General features: G+C 47.1%; 2 protein-coding genes across 7 annotated transcripts in view; both read left to right on the plus strand.

Annotated features, from left to right (window-relative positions):
• Nucleotides 1–14,282, plus strand: part of PIGQ (phosphatidylinositol glycan anchor biosynthesis class Q) — a 39,768-nt gene extending 25,486 nt beyond the window's left edge. For 4 of the 5 annotated variants that reach the window (XM_065031001.1, XM_065031003.1, XM_065031004.1 and 1 more), the window contains exons 8-11: nt 771–851; nt 1,849–1,963; nt 5,059–5,120; nt 9,061–14,282. In XM_065031001.1, coding sequence (XP_064887073.1) covers nt 771–851; nt 1,849–1,963; nt 5,059–5,120; nt 9,061–9,213 — 411 coding nt within the window. In that variant the 3' untranslated portion in view covers nt 9,214–14,282. Of the gene's footprint in view, nt 1–770; nt 852–1,848; nt 1,964–5,058; nt 5,121–5,193; nt 9,017–9,060 lie in introns of those variants that run through there. The other variant, XM_021291872.2, reaches the window with a different exon arrangement.
• Nucleotides 14,283–15,033: 751 nt separating this feature from the next.
• RAB40C (RAB40C, member RAS oncogene family) overlaps nt 15,034–18,762 on the plus strand; it is a 32,833-nt gene continuing 29,104 nt past the window's right edge. Inside the window, exons 1-2 of one of the 2 annotated variants that reach the window (XM_065031011.1) lie at nt 15,034–15,182; nt 15,356–15,665. In XM_065031011.1, the coding sequence (XP_064887083.1) occupies nt 15,512–15,665 (154 nt within the window). In that variant the 5' untranslated portion in view covers nt 15,034–15,182; nt 15,356–15,511. Of the gene's footprint in view, nt 15,187–15,355; nt 15,666–18,762 lie in introns of both variants that reach the window. The other variant, XM_065031012.1, reaches the window with a different exon arrangement.

An 18,762-nucleotide genomic window follows, 5' to 3' on the forward strand; every position in this document is an offset into this window, starting at 1 on the left:
ATCATTATAATAGCAATAAAAGAATATATAAAACAAGTGATGCACAATGCAACTGCTCACCACCGATCAATGCTCAGCCCATTCCCAAGCACCGGTGCCCCTGGCCAGCTTTTCCCAACATATGGTGTCAAATGGTATGGAATATCCCTTTGGCCAGCTGGCATCAGCCGACCCGGCCGTGCCTCCTCCCAGCTCCTTGTGCACCTGGCAGGGCCTGAGAAGCTGAAAAGTCCTTGACTACTTAGCAACAACTAAAACATTGTTGCGTTATCAATACTATTCTCATTTTAACTCCAAAACACAGCACTGTACCAGCTACTAGGAAGAAAATTAACTCTACCCCAGCTGAAACCAGGACACTACCAAATTTCTGCTTCTTTGTACCCTTCCACATTTTTCTGGTAAAATCTGACCGATGTCTTTAAAACCTGTGGGGACTGGGAGTGGACAAACAGCATGATCATGTGAGTCTTGTTTCCTAAAGAAGCTGGTCTGAAATAGGAAATCGTGAATATTGTCTATAAAGGAAAAAATGCTGTCAGAATCCAGCTCATTTATCTTTCCAAACATACTCCTATAATAAGGAGCCTTCTAAAAAGGCCCAGTGAGAGAAGTAGTACTGAAAGTGTTCAAAGTAACAGCATTCTTCACATGGGCAGTAAAAAAAACACATTAAGGAGTCTTGCAAATTTTCCTTGTCTTACAGATTCCTTTTCTTTTTTTTTGCTATTGCACTGCTAATGATTGATTATGTTTCTTTTTTCCCCTAGTTATTTATTGGCACTTTGCTATTTACAATCCTGCTGTTCCTCCTGCCTACGACTGCACTGTATTATTTGGTGTTCACCCTGGTAAGATGTAACCCTTGCAGCTACTCATATACTGTCCTCAGAGATGTTCAAAGAAAGTTTCTTAATCATTTGCTGTCATCCACAAAGAAAATATAATACTTATCTGAGTGTCCCAGGAGGGGTTCTCACACAGCCCATGTAGGCCAAGCATGTAGAATTCAGGTTGTTTGTGCTTCTCCAAAGGGAATTCCCAGCAAATCCCAGTCAGCAGGACACGCTGTTCCCCTTTCCTTCACTCAGAAATAATTTCTAATCTTTCCATCCCACATCTGGGTTGATGGCCCCTCTAGTTTGATCCAGAACTTTTTTTCAGAAAATTATCTTGCCGTGTTAAATGCTTTCAGCCAGGCTTTGCTCTGAGGGTTGGACTTCATTTTTCTTTTCTGCCCCCAGTCTGACCAGTTTTCTCTGAGGCCGGTCTGGAGCAAAATTTTCCACAAACAGTGGCCATCACATGGTTTCAACATCTTTTTTGAGCCTCTCTTTTCAGATGAGCTTGGCAACGAAAATAAATGCGGTGTGACAAAAGGAGGTGCTTTAATCAGGGGACAGAAAACACAGAGCAGGAAGCTCATTTCTGCCTGCTTTGCTCTTGCTTAGATGTTCTACACATGGTTTCTTCAGGCAGAAATAAGCTACTTCAGTTCACTGTTGGAGAAAAATTTACATTCGCTGATGCACAGTGATGGAGTTCACTAGAAATGGAAGCCTGAATTCTCCCTTCCAGGCTGTGCTGTTGAAAATGGAACAGCTCTCGCGTCCTTGCAGGTCACGGCCTCTGCAGCTCTAGGGGCTTCATTTCAGTTACACCCTTGAGCTAAGATGGTCAAGGAACCTCACACAGGGTCTGGATCCCCAGCACTTGTAGGCATCAGGCTCACTTTGAGAGGCTTTGGCTTAGCGCACAACAACGTCAGATTGCACATCAGCTCATGAATTTGCAAGTGTTGCATTTTCTGTTTCTCCAAGATTATCTTATTAAACTGTTTCTTTGTAGCTCCGTTTGCTGGTGGTGGTTGTACAAGGCCTGATACATTTGCTGGTTGACCTGATTGACTCGCTGCCCCTTTATTCAATCATCCTTCGGCTCTGCAGATCCTACAGACTCGCAGGTAAGTCCTTCAGCACTGCACCTGCGGAAGGTCAAGAATTTTGCATTATGCATTTAATTTTGATGTGATGGGTAGCTTCTGAATAGAAAGATAAGGGCAGGGCAGGAAAGAACCTAGGGCTCAAGTTGTGCAGTTGTCCATATTGTTAACCAATTACTGCAGGATGAGGATGTCAGTGGAAAGTATTTTGATGCTGAAGGAGGATCAGGAGCATCATTACAAAGCCTATGGCAACTAAAAGTGATATCCAAACAAGCTCCGTACAAATGAGTTCACTTTTTGGTCCAGTTATTGTGTACCAGGTCAGGTAAAGGTTCTGAGAGTTAAACAAGCTGTCAGCCTTGGGGGTCTGGGCTCTGAAACAAGCCAAATTACAAAAATACTTAGAGCATCTGCTGTTTCAAAGGGCTGGATATACAGTGGCTGTGAATCAATGGAGCCGCTGCAGTTCTGTGCTGACGTAACTGAAGTCCTGAGCTGAGGTGTTTGGATTAATTTCAGAGTTCTGGGCAGGTTTCAGATAATCTCTCTGGTTTTGAGATTGATCTGTCACCATTTTGAAACTAATCACAGTTTTTCCACTTTTGCTAATCATCAACCATGTCTGGCATTAAAGGGTCATTCTGAAATGGGTTTAACTGTCAGCAGCTATGGTTAATCTGGTTAAAATCAAGCAGATCTGAATTATCATCTCACAACCATTTAAAGAGCATGCAGCAAGAATTTTAAATATAAGAAGGAGCTTGATCATCACTAAACCAAGCCTAGTCATCAAACGTAGAGGAAGCTTGAGGCAACCGATAACAACTTTGACTGTTGGACCTATGCCAGGTACAATTTTGGGAAGGTAGAGCCATGTTATGAACTCTGTTCGTTTTCTATGTGTGCTTTCAGCATTCATGTTCATGAATTTCCTGGCAGAAACTTCTTAACCCTTCAGGGCTGTCTTTGGAGAATGGGAGATGCTGCTGAAGAAAATTGACCCAGCAAACAGCAGGTCATAGTGCAAAAGGAAATCTTGTTGCCACTGAGACATGAGGCCATATATTCCCATCAGTCTTAGGTTACTTCTCCTCAGATTTGTCCAGCCAGCTCTTCTGCAGGCAGAGGATTGTCTTCTCAGTTGAGTTTGTTACCTGACTTACTTTCTTTGTTGGATATTTGCTTGCTTCTCTTAAACATTTTAATAAAGAGAACACTGCAATGCCGTGCTGCCTGCAAGATGAAGAGGCATCTCTGAGAATTTCTATAGCCCGTGTTCCTGCCCCAGCACAAAAACATGTCATTGGAGTGGTAACAGATGGAGCAGTTGAATCAAATTCAAAGGACTGTAGAGAGTACGCATCACTTGGTGTCCTCACTGCCTCCCTTTTCAGACTCAGAATTTGGATAAGACATCCTCTGGCATATGTTACAGCAGGTGATTTTACAGGCACCATGAAGACGGCTCTGCCAACATGAATGGATAGTGTTTGCTATCAGCAGAGGTTAAGTTCAGTTCAGTTGTGGCATCTGGCCTCCAAGTTCTTTGACTCAGTTTTTGAATTGACAAAGTATTATATCAGTGAAGCTGAGGTCAGAGTATAGGAAAAACCCATCCACACATCAGAAACTAAATCCATGTTTTCTTTCCACACATCAGAAGTGAAATGCTTTGGACTTTAAAAAGCCTTTTGCAAATACATCAAAGCTGAGTCCCCTCTGCCAGAGTTCTGTCTGCCCAGTGTGAGCTCAAGGGATGTCACCTTGTTTGGGATGGGTACGCTGTGATGTTGATTTAGAGTGTGAAGTAAAGCAGAGCAGTGGGGTTCAGGGGTCTCAGACTGTGCCCACACCCAAGTCACCAACATACTGTTTGATCATGCACAGATCAGTTCATTTCTCTACTTCTCTTTTCCTCTTGGCCAATACGTAGATACTCACATCACAAACTTTGGGGCAAATTTTGTCACAGTTCTGTGGAATCTGTCATGGTGGTGTCTCGATTACTGGAATACAAACTAGCAGTGAGCTTGCTTTAGTGCACTGTCATGTGAAAGAAGGCAAATGGGTTCATGTTCCAACCTCTCTCGTGCTGTCAGTGATGCTTGTGTACAGAAAAAGCAGAACCCTGAGCTCTGGAGTTGGCTGGCAATCACGGATTAGTTTAGGATTCTCTGCTAGAGAGAATAAACTGGGCCTTCCTGCTTTTTCTGTGAAGTGAATTGCTCAGACTCCTGAGCATTGTAGTAATCTATAGGCCATTAGAAAATAAATTTGTAGCAGATCACTTCATTACTCCTGCCTCATCTTCTTACCTCTAGAAAGGAATAATAGGGGCACACTTGGCTAGTACAGGTTTGCAGAAGATGGATTGGTTTTATTTTTGTGAAGTGATTTGACATCTTTCAAATGTCTCTCTAGTCCTAGTTGTTACCTTTGTTTGAAACATTGCATTAAATGTTCTTGTGCTGTATGTCACCACTGGAATCCAAAAACTTTTCTATTCGTCTTTCAAGTAAAGTATTGGGAATGTAGTAAGACCAAGAGGAAAAATAAAAGTGACAGGTTTGGTGGGGTTAGTAGTGTGTTAAAAACTTACAAATGCTGGGATTAATAGGCAGCGATTGCTTTTGAAATGTCTTTAATGCCTCTGGGCCATCCACTTTACTCCCTTAGTCTGTAACAGGGAAAGATTTGCACAGGTGCTGTATCCACATGAGCACAAATTAAAGGTGAGTTCTCTGCCTGCTGTTAACATGGAGTTCCCATTCTGATGGAAGTTTGGGAAAAGAGATTTTTCCAGTCCCTTCATCATCATCAGGTCTGGCGCTCTGATTTCTAGATTTTGGACTTTCTTTAGAACTGCATTTTGAAGCAGGAAGTCAAAAGGTGCTTTTAAGGGAGCTAAGAGAAATACATCATTTGTAATTACCTTTTAAAACACTATAGAGAGAATCTGTGCTTCCTGTTGAAAATGTGTAAGGGTTCACAAATCAAGAAAGGTTGAAGACTTCGTTTCTAGGAAATTGATGCTCAGCCACCAGAGCTGAACAGCAAATGGCATGGGCTTTTCTCCAGCATGGATTTGGTTTCCTTGTTTTGTTTCTTTTCAGCTGGTGTGAAGTTCAGAGTCCTTGAGCAGCAGGATGGAAAACCCCTTCGTCTCCTCATGCAGGTAAGACACTTGTGCCCTCTGTGATGTTTTCTGCTGTAGACTTTGCCTCAGACTGTCCTTCTCTCTTCTGTAGCAGTTCTGAGACTGATCCCACTGAAAGGCACCACTTAAAAAATTTCAGCTGTGAAATGCTGAGACAAGGGAAATACGTTGCAATGACTGGCTGCTGCTTTATTTTCATACCCTGCTTGAGTCCTCTGTGTAAAGAAAATGCAGTGTCTTGTATGGTGTGGAATGAAATGTGAAAGATGAGAGAAACAAGGCGCTCTGTTACTTCTGGAGCTGACTTCATGTCATTACCACATTGCTTCCTGGCTCCATGCAGCTTTGCCTTAATCATTGCTGAACACTGAGAGAAGCAAAAGAAGACAGGTAAACGGTCCAGAATGAAAGACAGTTAAGAGCTTGTAAAAGGTGTTCCCCTCCAGATGTGCTGAAAAGCCTGAGATGCTCCATGGCGCCAGCTGGATGAGTGTGTCCGTGAGACGAAAGAGAGAAGTGCCTCCTGTTATTCTCCTGAGTTGCTCTTGCAAGGTGCATACAAATAGTTTACCTGTGCTTTTGTAATCTTGCATTTCACAGAATCATAGAATTGTAGAATTGTGGAACCATAGAATGGTTTGGGTTGGAAGGGACCTTAAAGATCATCTCGTTCTAACCCCCTGCCAAGGGCAGGGACATGTTGCACTAGACCAGGTTTCTCAAAGCCCTGTCCAGCCTGGCTGGGAACACTCCCAGGGACGGGGCACCCACAGTTTCTCTGGGGTGCCTGTTCCAGTGCCCCACCACCCTCATGGCGAAGAATTTCTTCCTTCTGTTATTCTAAATCTACCCTCTGTCAGTTTAAAGTTATTACCCCTTGTCCTGTCACTGCATGCCCATGTAAAAGGCCCCTCTCCAGCTTTCAACTTCCATGCTCTGTCATCAGAAGGAAAGGAATTTTTTTTCCCGAAAAGATACAGTATGATGGTATCTGCAAAGTTCTCACGATTCTTTCAGGAGTGATTGTGAAATTTCCATTTCCTGGCTTTACCAGAGAACTGCCACATCGTATGGGTGCTTTTCTTGCTCTTTGCATCCTAGGAGGAGAGTCTGACAGGAGTGTATAGAATTTATAAAAGACTTTTGGACGCTGGGGTGTGCGTGGGAAGGAATAACTGCGGCTTCCCAGTTCTTTTGCTTTTTCCATCACCGGTCCATCCCCAGCCCTTTTTCAGCAAAGATCAGGTTAGCGAGGAACCAGCACACCAGCTAGCAGTGATTTAAAAGGGAATCCCTTCAACAGATGTCTTCTAGGGCAAAACTAGCATTTCCTAAGCATGCTGCCTTCCCAGTTACTGTGTTTCATTAGTGTAGTGGTGTAAGAACCAAAATCTGTCATTCTCTGTGGCCAGAAGACTCCATTAAAAGGAAACCAAACACCAAAGATGAGGCACAGGAGCTGCTGAGCATAGAATTTGGCATCAGTGTGTTTGTGAGATAGCTTTTCCAGAGGAAAAAGATCATTACTTAAAGAGCAGAGGCAGTGAGTCATATGAATATGATGAATTTTCCTTGGACCGCTACAGAAAGGTCTTTCTGCTATCTAGAATATAGCATGTCATCATATCCAGAGGTGGAATTGCTTTAGTGGATGTCTCTCTTGGTCTTCTGTTCAAATAATAATGAGCAGAGAGTCAGTAAATGCACTTTTTTGCTCTGTTTGTGCTGATGGAAATGAAAAATGGGCTTGTGTCAGAAATCCTGCTGAATATACCACTTTCTGATAGGTCTTCTGAGAGGACAATCTAAAAAGCCTATTCTTGAATGACATACTAAGATTCTTATTAATGGTAGATGATGATGTTCCTTTCTAGAAACTTCACAGTGGCTTTGTCCCGTCCCTGTATGGCAGCCCTCTGGAGCCACGCTTGGTGGAAGAAAAGCTGTGTGCACATAACTGTGCCTGAAACAATTTCAGCTGTAGGTGACCGATACATTCACAGCTGTCCTTCGGGGCGCTGGTAATGGATTAGATATCAATAATGCTGGTTGTGAACATTCACATTTGACTTGTGGTACATCCAAGCGATTATTGTTTTATTTTTGAGATAGTGTCACTGGAATGCAAAGTCCAGGCACAGGCAGGGAGAGGGCAGGGGATGATATTTCCATTCCAAATGCTACTTCATTTTCTCCAGGAAGTCTTACATAGCTCAGTATTTTCGTTAGTGATTAAAATCCTTTATTTTGGTATACAAGGAAAAATACTTCTGGCAGTGTGGCTCAGCTGAACCAATAGTCCAGTGAGAAGAAGACATGGTGGGTTTGATTCATCTGCGTACCTTATGCTGAAAGTGTCATCATTTGCAGCAAGTGCTTTGAAAAGGGTTAAGCAAAAGAGAGAGGGAAAAGTGAACAGCTCCATTATGAAACAAAAGATGTACATTATATCAGGGTATATTATAGCTTTGGACTACAGAAATTGCATAAAAGGAACTCATATTGCCACTTCCCTAATAAATGGTTGTTTTTGTTTTGCATGTTTGTTTCCATTTATAATAGGAGAAGCAGATGCAGATATTGCACTGGGTGTAAAACCATCTCTTATTTCTCAGTAAGCAAGTGTTGCCGCTCAGTATCACCACTCCGCCTAGGGATGATTTTCAGCCAGAAATGTTGTGTCCAAACCTTCCAGCCCACGTAACTAATAGTGAAAGGAACGTACACTGTGTATCTCCCTTGTGTAGCAGCAGTGCCTATCCTCTCCCAGCATGTTTTCACTTAAAACATACTGGTTTGCCTACAGCTGAGGAAATGGGCACAAATAGTTACTCAAGTTTCACTGTTTGTTTTGGGAACAGGTTGCTTTGGGATTTTTTTTCCCTTTGTTTTTTTTTTTTTAGCTAACCATCTATGACAGCAATGCAATGAGGTTGGTTACAGTCATGCAGAATGTCCCATAAATGCTGTGGTCGATCCTTGGCCATTAGGCTGTAGAACGTGTTTGAAATATGAGCTGCATGAATTTGGGTTAGACATACCTCAGGTGGTATGAGCTCTTCCATAGCCGGACCCTTTTTCATGCATCAGATCTTGGCCAGACTGGATCAATCCTTCGGACTTCACCTGTCTCTCTACCCTGAAATGCTTCACTGGAATGAGATTTTCCAAGGTCTAATCTGTTTCTGTCACCCCTTACCCAGCTAATGTGCCCGTGTGCCTCCTCTGTCTTCCAAAAGGCCAAAACAGCAACTTTTTCATCATAATCAGAGGCCACAAACTTTTGTAGGCAGAGACTCCAGACATGGTCGTTCTTGGGGTGGTGTTTGAAATCCAATTTTAAAATAACGAACTCAGCCAAGCAGACTTAATTTAAAACAATGATGAGCAGCCCTGTGTGGCATCGTGTGGTATGTGTCCTGTTGTGCTGGGACTCAATTCCACTGGGTGGATATCAGGTGATATCAGGTTTAGCTTAAAGCATAGCTGAGGGCTTAGCACATTAAAGCAGTAGGCCCATAAAAAATCTGGCTTAACAAGCACGTTATAGAGGAGCTTAGAGAGTCACAGTGCAGCCCCAACAGAGTATCGCTGTCTGCGGTGGGAGACACACATCCCTCCAGCCACTGCAGCCTCCTAATGCAACAAGCAGCAGTTCCACACCCTGTGTAATGAGCATCACTCTCAAATCCTGCTGGTGCTTGCGTCGGTTTCTCTGATGGAAAATTATTCTAATAATACTCCTTACCAAGCTCAATTTGTGTATGTTTTGGGATGTTTTAGAAGGCTAAACAGCTTTAGCCACCCAGAGGGGGATTCTGATGCTTTGTGGGTAGCAATATTGATGTTTTAACAAAGGCTGGTGTTATGCAAAAGTTGCACTTGCCTTTCACAGCTGCCTGTGTTTCTTGCTACAACACATTTTCATTGCTGCTGTTCCTCTTTCTTCTCTTCATAGATCAACCCTCTGTCCTATGGCAGTGTGGTACAGACATATAGGCTGCCAACCTACAGCTGTTACCCTAGGGATTCCTGGACATCTCTCTGCAAAAAGCTGTTCCTCGGAGAGCTAATCTACCCCTGGAAACACAAAGGAGAGAAGCAGGACTGAAGACAGCAAAAGAGCTTGAAAGACTTGGTTTGAAAACCATATTGAAACTTAAAGCTTTTGGACCAAAGGAATCTCAGAGCCAGCAGCTGCTGGACCCCTTGAATTAGATTTTGGTAACATGGAAGGGACTGAAATTTTAAAGGCAAGTATTTTTAAACATTCTTTTTTGACCTTCCCCTACACTGTGTTTGCATAATGTGCTAATAATTATTTTTGAAGCAAAAGGTTAAACCCATCAGTGCCTCATGGAACCAGCATTTAGTCTAATCGAGGCTGTACCTCCCGAGTGGTTTGATGATGTATATATCCTTCCGTGTAAGCTCACAGGGCTGTATTAGAACAGCCTTTCAGGTGCTTCAAAGCCACAATGCTGAGGTGCATTCTGCCAAAGGGTATTTTGGACCATTTATGCTTCAGCCTTCAAGCCAGCTGATCAAAACCAAGACGAAGTATCAGCTGGTAGAGTCATACACTGAAAACTGTACAGCGGGATTATCTGGGCTCATAGGATATTTGTTCTTTTCTTTGTGGGTGGGCGTGCATTCACCCCCACTGCAGCACCAGAGGAGGTGTTAAGCGTAGAAGCAGCGGTGCTGAAGGCCAAGAAACACAGACTGCTGGACATTCGTGCCTATATGGTCTCATCTACAATTTTAAAATGCCAGTAGTGTTTGGGGAGAGCTGAGCCCTGAGCTGACACCAGAACCGAAGTGCAGAGCACACAGCCTCAGACCCCAGACTTCCCCCAGGTTTACATGAGCAGTAAACCAGGCTCTGCCAAAGCTTGTGACTTCTGCGGTTAGTTGCAGTGTAAGGCGAACACAGCTTTGCTGATTCCAGCTCTGTCTGGTGTGTCTGCCAGAGCACTGCAACAGCCTGGCTTGTTACCCAGCGTGGCCAGCGCAGGGAAGCGTGTGCTGCGCTCCCTTCCAGGGTCAGTACATCCTCCCCGTTTCTCAGGACCCAGGTGAGAGCCTCGTCATGTGGTGCCTCATCTTTTGCACTTTCTGATAATCAAGAAGCTCTTAAAGTTATCTCAGATATGAGGTATTTAAAGCCACTACTTTCCCTGAAACTGTAGACATGTTTCTCTTAAGAGAGATCTCCTGCTTTGGATACTACCTCCACAGTGCAGCAGTGCTCGGCTTTTTGGTGGCCTGGTCTGATTGTGTGATTTTGATGTGAGTCTTCTATTCCTTGTCTTGGTGAAAGTGCCTCTGTGCACAAGAGTGTGATGTCCCACTGGGTACTTTGTTGTTGTGTAGACATTTACATGCATTTGTTACCCAGAAGTAGGCTGCTTTCAGGTCTGCTAGCTCCTCTTGCTCCAGCTGAAACAGGGATGTAGGATCACTGTACCCTGCTGCTGTTTTACACACCCAAAGTGACTGCATTAACTAGCAGGTGAGAGGGGTGCTGCATCCTGCTCCCTTTTCCTCTGTCTGTTCAAGCAACCAAGAACAGAGGAGGAAGAGGGGGATGAGTTGTGGCTGTGTTGCTCAGCCCTTCTCTGCAGGGCTGCCTGCACATCCCAGCGGGAGCAGGAGGAGACAAGGCAAGGAGCCTCGGCACGGTGCCCTGGACTTCAGTAGCCTTCACTCAGCACTTCCACTGGCAGGATAAGTGTTTCCTATTCCAGCCCTGTGTCTCAGCCAGGTACGTGGAGCTGTCCCTGAAGAGATGGCTCCCCTGCTTTACAATGTCCCTGATATATTTGGTTTGTCTGTAGCTGCTAAAAGCCTCTTGTGGTATAGCCTCTGCCTCTTCAGTCATAGCTTGATCAGGAGAAAATGAAGCTCTGTAGGCAGGTGCTTGGTCCAGCCATTCCTTAGCAGGCAAACACAGGAGCCACCAAGGTCTTACAGTTTTCTTAAGGTCATTGTGAAGGGAGGCAGCATCATGTGAGCACTGCTACCCAGAGAGGATGTCCTGCTACCTTGTCCAGGGAAGAAGGACACATCGGTGAAGAAAGACAGTGTGGCAAAAGCCCCTAAGCCCTCTCTGCCACCGCAGGCTCTGGATGGGACGTCACTGGCTGCAGAACCTGGAGAGATCTCCATTCTTCTTTAATGGTCAGTGCTTAAAACTCATGTACAAATACAGTGTCATCTTCTCTTGCAATATCAATGCCCAAGTGTTTCTCTCCCCTCTAGATGTGAATAGCTCCAGGTTATGATCCATTTAATAGATGAATTGTCTGGATAATATTTCTCACTTCAGCTTAAGTCAGTCATGGAGAGCCATCCTTACCTGCCACTCAGCAGAGCAAATTTACACTTTATTTCCCTCTCATGTTTCCACTAGAGCTACTAAATGACATTCCCCCTGCTTCTTCCCACGCCTGCTTAGTTTGGTTTACTGATTGCTGTGAGAAACTTCATTGTTTTTGGTCTTGTGAAAATTATGTTTCTAATATCCTGGGTTTAAAAGTCTTTTTGTGAGATCAGACAGTTCATGATGGTCCTTAATCACGGCTGTCCTTTGGAACAGTGACCTGAAAGCCTCAGAGACAGCACAGAGCCATGAAAACCAGTAAATGTGACCTTCCTCTTGGGAACCTGCCAAAAATGTTAGACGTTCCAGTGTTGGGTCTGTTTATTAGAGGCTGATACTGACTCCGGAGATGGTGAAATATCAAACTGAGAAAAAGCTTCTCCTCAAACCCTGAGTCTCCTGTGACACGGAGGACCTTGAGTAGCCCAGCTGGGAACTGACAGCCCCTTGTGGTTGCAGTTCTCCTGTGTCATGCACAACTGGTGCCTGAGCTGTCTCAGTGTTTCTCATGCTCAGTGTTCTCCTTGCCCGTGATGGTATCTGAGCCTATGAGTTTCTTCTGCTGGATATTTGCCACGTTTCTCCTTTTCCTTTCCAACCACTGCTGTGGAATAGTCTTCCCCCACCCTTTTCCGATTCTGCGCAGAGACATTACAACAACTTAGCAGACATCCTGCTCAGGAACATTTGACCTTATGTCATCTCTGTAATTAGAAGTTGGGATCAGCATCATCTTCCACAGCAGCTCAGACTGGCCCAGCACTGGCATTTCCTCAGGGAAGAGACAAGTGGTAAGGTTATGGCTCTAATTTATCCTCAGGTTCGTATTATCCACATCAGTCCTTGGATGAGAAGCAGTTAAAGATCTCCGATCTTCTCTGATTCCTACCACACACCCCTTACAGCAGGCAGCAAGCAGTCTTTGCCAGCCTTCATGCAAAGACTGTAATCTTGCAGACTTCTTTTAGTACTGCATTTCCCTGTTATTATTTCTTCCACCTTATGTTTCCTAGTGCTGGCACAGCACTCGATATGCCTCTTTGCATAGGCATGTTTTTTGTGAAGGAAAATTTGATTCACTGCATGCAAAACTCCATCCTAGATAGAAATTCTGCCTTTGAGAAGTACTTTCCTTTCCTAACCAGAATAGCATGTGACAATGCTGAAAGGAAATCTCAGTAATTACACTGTACTGAAGGCTCTGGTTATGGTTTTGGGAGTTTTTCCTCATCCTGCAGCTGGACTGTGCTTTGTTCTGCTGACACATGTGAATATACCATCAGGCCCACGGAAAGAGTGTTGCATGTATGTCTCATCCATATGTTGACTTACTCTCTCAGGAGTGTGAGGCAGGAAAATTTCCTACTTTGTTGTCACACAGGTAGTGAGTTTCCTTCTTTCTGCCCTGTGCTGCTTGGTCCTGCTGCCATAACGCTATCTTCTTGCTTGACTCAAGCCCTTATTGATTTACTCTTTGTGCTTAGACCTGCACCATCACAGAATCACAAACTGGTTGAAATTGGAAGGGGCCTCTCAAGATCACCTGGTTCAACACCCCTGCTCAAGCAGGGCCACCAAAAACCTGTTCCCCAGGACCATGTCCAGGTGGCTTTTGAATATCTCCAAGGATGGAGACTCCACCACCTCACCCGACAACCTATGCCAGTGCTTAGTCACCCTCAATATAAAAAAGTGTTTCCCGATCTTCAGGCAGAACTTGATGTATTTTAGTTCATGCGCATTGCCTCTTGACCTGTTGTTGTGTTACACTGAGCTAGGAGACACCATAACTCACATCTCTTCAGCTAATTTAAAGATTCACAGTCCTGTGTTGCCTCTGTTCCTGAGCAGTCATATTCAGGGACTATTCAGCAGTCCCTTTGCCTTTTGGGAGGGTATCTACGCTCTCTGCGGTTAGAGAGGGTTGCCTGCTCATTGAGTCAGTTCCCTGACCTGCTGTTTGCCAGTTTTTCTGGACCTGGTAGCAGAGAGAGTGGAATATGGAGCAGAAACCCCTGAGCTGGTAGCCTGCAAGTCTGCCTGGATGGGGGAGCTGCCTTTGTGCTCTGAGGCTCTGCATGGGAAACCGCTGTGAATACCCGTGGGACGTGCCTGGATCTCAGCTGATCCATCCACATGATGTGAGGCCACAGGGTTTACCACCCAGTTCAGGAGCTTTCGGGTTGTATTCCACTGTGCAGGATAAACATGTCCAGAGCAATCCAGACCTGATGTGGGCAGCTGATCTGCCTTCCTGGGTGAGAACAGTATCACCTCTGCATCTGGCCCAGCATTCTGCACCAGGAGCAGAACAGTTGCTTGCTGGAGTCTATCCCGTTTGTCTCCTAGCTGTCAGCCTCACCTCCAGTCCTTATCCTCAAACCAAGGATGCTCAAACTCCCCATTTATTGTCTCAGCAAGCTGAAAACGAGGAGAGTGTGTGTGATTATGAATGCTGCAGGTGACAGAATGTAAACCCTTCAATTCCAAATGGGTGACGAGGCTCAGGAGCAGGTGGAAGGGGTGGGTGTGCTCCTTGTCTGGGAAACACGGGAGCCAGGGCCCTCACTGAGGGTGCAGGGGGGCTGCACACACAGCTTATGCCCCTTGTGTCATTTAAACATCTGGCATTGGGGAAATTCACGACAACTTTACAACTGTTGTAGTCAATCCTCCTGCATAAAATGTTTTCAGTTTTTAAATAACGTATTAAAAAAAAGAGTGCTGAAGCAATTGCAGTTTAATTAAAACTCTGTGTGTTTGATGTGCTGAATAAAAAGCACCATTTCATTTTCTCCATGCGTTCACATAAACTATGAAGTGCTAAGCAGGAGCATAGTGTTCATGTAGTAGCAACGCTGTTTTAAAATGCCACCATTTTCACCATTCAAAGGTGACTTCCTTCCCACTGCAGCCCTGATGCAAAATGCAGCAGTGCAGCTCGCCAGTCCAAGAACAGCCCCTGGCTTAGTGACCAGACTTGTTTCCTGCTCGTCGCAGCCCCGTTGCCGGGGTCAGAAACTCCTGGCAGAGCCACGGCCACGCTCGCAGGGGCTGTGTCAGCGGGTCCGTGCACAGCTGGGACCAGAAGCTCTGCGTGTACCGGCTGCAGATGCTCGTGTTCAGCAGTTTAGGGATGGAGATCTTTGTTCTGCTGTCAGGTGTGGAGTTTTTGGTTAACTAAACCAAAACCCGGGGCTGGCTGCCCAGTCTGCCCTCCCCAGGCCTGCCCCACAGACCCTGGGGTGCATGCACATCCCACCCCCGCTATAATTGCGCCTGTTTGCTCCCCACACCTGGGTGCTCCCCACCCGGATACGCCGACTCCGGCCGCTCCCACGCCCGCCGGGCCCCCGACTCGCTATCCCATCATGCTCTGCTCCGGCAAGCCCCGCGCGGCCGCGGCCGTTCCGCCGCAAGGCACACCGGGACATGTAGTCTGCAGCTGCCCCGCCCGTCCCTCCGCCGGCCACGCCCCGCGGTCCCACCCCTCGAGAGCTCGGAGGGGCGCGTCGGGGCGGGGCCGACTTTGACGGACGTGTCTTTGAGCCTATGGGAGCGGCGCTACCCGGCGCGGGGTGGATTCTGCCACCGCTTCTCCGTCGGCCCGGACGGGTGCTGCGCGGCGGCGCCAGGCGGTGGCTGCGCCCGTGGTGGCGGCTGCGCGGCCCGGCCCCGGGTGCCCCGGCCGTGAGGTAGGTGAGTCCGGTGCGGCCCGAAGCGGGGGCCCCGTGGGGCGGGTTTGGACCACGGGGCCTGGCGGGGCGGCGGCGCATTGTGCGGGCGGGCGCGGGGCCTTTGTCAGCGGCGGGGGGCGCTGAGGAGCCGGCGGGGCCGGGCTATTTTCTTCCTCCTCCTCCCGCCGCAGGTCCCCACGCGTCCCTCGGCGGAAGATGCGAGGCGAGGCGGAGGGCCGGCTGTGAGCAGCGGCGGGGGGACAGGCCCGGCGCTGTCCCCGGAGCGGGGCCGGAGCCCCCCCTCAGGCCGGCGGGCGGCGGAGGATGCGGATCGGGCCTCCTCGCCGATGAGAGGGAGGATGGGAACCCAGGGCAGCCCGGTGAAGAGCTACGATTACCTCCTCAAGTTCCTGCTGGTGGGGGACAGCGACGTGGGGAAGGGAGAGATCCTGGAGAGCCTGCAGGACGGGGCCTCGGAGTCCCCCTACGCCTACAGCAACGGTAAGGGGGCGGGGGCCGGAGCCGTCCCGCAGCCCCGCGGGGGGAGCCCGGGCCGGGCTGGGCCGCAGCTCCGGCGTCTCTGCGAGAGGGACCGTGCGAGGGTCACTGCCCGTGGGGAGGGACGTCTTGTTGTGCTTTCTTCTTTTTTTTTTAATTAGCGTTATTATTAACTGGAAACATAGTGTGGTTTATCAGGGGTCGTGCTGCTGGCAGCAGAAAGGCCACGGCAGTTGCTTAAAATCGTAAGGATCTGCAGGAGGATTTGGCTGGAGAGGCAGCGGAGGGGTCGGTGCCTGATGTAATTCCTGGATGCGCGAGTCCCGCAGTGCAGCTGGACCCTTCCCAGAGAGAGCTCTGCCTCGGCACTCTGCTCAAAACCCAGCTGATTGCCCATGCCCAGGACTGGGCTGTACCCAGAGGAAGCAGAGTCTGTAACAAAAGAACAGGAGCCTTATTTCCAGGCCAGATCTGCTTGCTTTTGGTAGCTGGCTACCGTGAGTGCAGCTTGGTTGGTCCGCCTCCCGCAAACATCGAGGTTTCTAATGGAGCCCATGACAGACCATTAACTACAGTGTCACAAGACCATAATTAAGAGCCAAGGAGTGGCGCTGTGTTATTTCCTGCATCCCCTCGCCGCAGTTAAAGTGTAACACAGCCTGGCAGGGTGCAGGTCCTGGGGTGGTTTTCAATCTGTCATCCTTCCCTGCAGCCTCCGTGCAAAATAACGTCCCCAAGGGCTCGACAGAAGCGATCCCATTCAGACCCTGTGTCATCACCGCAGCCAGCCCCAGGGCTGGGGCAGGTGGTGCTTAGTTCTGCCTGTAAGCAGGATTCTGAGGGAATCGGGTGCTTCTCCATGCTCTGCATTGAAGCTGGCTGAATTTAGAGTGTAAAGGAGCGGCGTGTCTCAGCTCCTGACTGCGCTCCCTCCTCAGAGCTACTACTAGCTTTGTAGGAGCTGATGCAAGCGCTCACCTGCTCCACAGAGATTTGCAGGGAGGCGGTGACTCAGAAGTTGGGCTGCTTGTGAAATGAGAGCAGCAAATTCTGGAACTAGAAGGTTGTGGTATCATTTATCTTCTTGAGTGTCTGGCTAAGCTGGTGCGGTTTGCCTTCAAGGAGATGCTTCGCACTTTGAAGCATCCCTGAAGAGAGTTTGTGTCTCTAAAGAACCTGCCTTATCTGGGAGCTGCTTCTTGGGCTTAGTGTTTACTAAGCAGAAAGGGATGAAGAGTGTAACGGGGTTGTTTTTTAAGTGAAGTGTTAAAGTTGGAATTGTCTTCTGATATAGATGGTTTTGACTGTTGTTTTGATGCAGGAGTAATAAGTACAATTGTTAAGTGAGTGTGTGATGGGTTCTTCAGTATATAAATAAAACACCAAGAACGTTGACTTTGGCTATCGCTATAAAAGCTTTGTCTCTGTACCCACAGTTTCATTACAGCCAAATACCACCATCCTTTTTTCTAGGAAAAGATCTCAGGGAACTAGTGTTTTCAGAACCTTCCGTCATCTTCTGTAGGCAGTCAAACCCACTCCTAATTAGAGAATTAGGTCACATACTGTTTTTTCACAGTAATACATGCTCTGATAGTCTCTGCTTCTGTGAAGTTACACACCTTTTAGATAATCAGATGGAGTAGCTTTGAAATACGAGTGTATTTGATACTGCTGGTATTCCTGATAGCCTCAGCAGTCAAATTCCCTCTGTCTCTGGCACAATTGGGATGTGCATAGTGACAGGGCACGCTTCTCCATCAGCACGCTTTCACTCTGCCCTGACAACTATCCCTTGACACAAAAGCACTTGGGTTTTGTGAATAGCTAGAGACTCCTTTTTGACACGTACCTAATGCTATCCCAAAATTGCAACGGTGGAATGTTATGTAGTGGTTCTGTTTGTAAATCTTTTACATGTGTGTCATCCTCCTCCTCATCCCTTCCCAGACCACACATCCCTGTGTTTGAAACAAGTTTTGTGTCTTTCACAGCTAGTTTGATTTGTCCAGAAAACAGAACTTGTGTTACCGGTGTGAAATGGAATATGCTTTAGGTTGATCTTGTGTTTGGGATGTCTTGTGTCAAGCTCAGATTCCCGGCCTCCTGTGTGGAGGGGTAAAGACGTGGTGCCCATGCCCTCTGTCTCATTGAGGTCTGGTGCTCTTAGTGTGTTGGCCAATTGTAGCTGTTTTGACACAGGTTTTTGAAATGTTTTGAATGTTTTTAACTTAATTGGACTTTTGCTTTTTCTTCACCAGCCACAGAAGACCCTTAATTAAGCCATCTTACTAGTATTTTGGCAAAAACGTGGGCTTTTGAGAGGATATTATGGTTCTTTCTTCTGGGTTTCTAGTGTTGTCCTCCTTCCCAGCTTTCACGTAATCCGCTCCCCGAACCTGCAGTGGTGAAGTGAGGGTGTCAATCTTAAAGCCCCACCACCACCCTTAAAAGCCAGAGGACCTCACCCAGGAACCAAAAATCCTTCCTTTCCCTCAAATGCCCTCTCCTCCCAGCACTTGCTCCTTCTCCCACGGTACAGGAGAGCTGCTCTCGCCCTGTGCTATGAGCCACAGTGTTACAGCTGACTCGAAGCAAAACTGTGTGCTGTATTCACCGGTACGAGTCAACTACACAGATAATTTGTCACTTTGGTACTTAAATTGCCTGCTTGGGATCTGTCCTTATCCTTCCCCAAGTACTGAAGCAGGACAGAAATGTCTCTGGTCACAGCATGGTTTTGGACAATGAGATGTGGTAGAGCTGCATGTGAAAGAAGGGGCGGTGTGTGTGTCCTGCCAAAGGAGGACAGGGCTCTTCCGCACTTGAAGTACCTGTGGCTTTGTTGCTACTGTGTCATACATCCACTCTCAAATGTCTAATTATTCATGTGCTTGTGCTGAAATGATCTTACCCAGCTGGTTTGTTGGCTTGCTTGAGAAGCCAGTGCCAGGTGAGTCAGGGGAGGACTCCTTGCACGGGAGCACTCAGCAGGCACGGGTGCCATCGCTGCTGTATGATACGGTCCCCATGTGCACCAGAAATAGGGCCAGGGCTGATCTCACCACGCAGACGTGGATGCGATGTGCTCCATCCTCAC

This window comes from Columba livia, chromosome 15 (assembly GCF_036013475.1).
Source record: "Columba livia isolate bColLiv1 breed racing homer chromosome 15, bColLiv1.pat.W.v2, whole genome shotgun sequence".
NCBI classification, from domain to species: Eukaryota; Metazoa; Chordata; class Aves; order Columbiformes; family Columbidae; genus Columba; species Columba livia.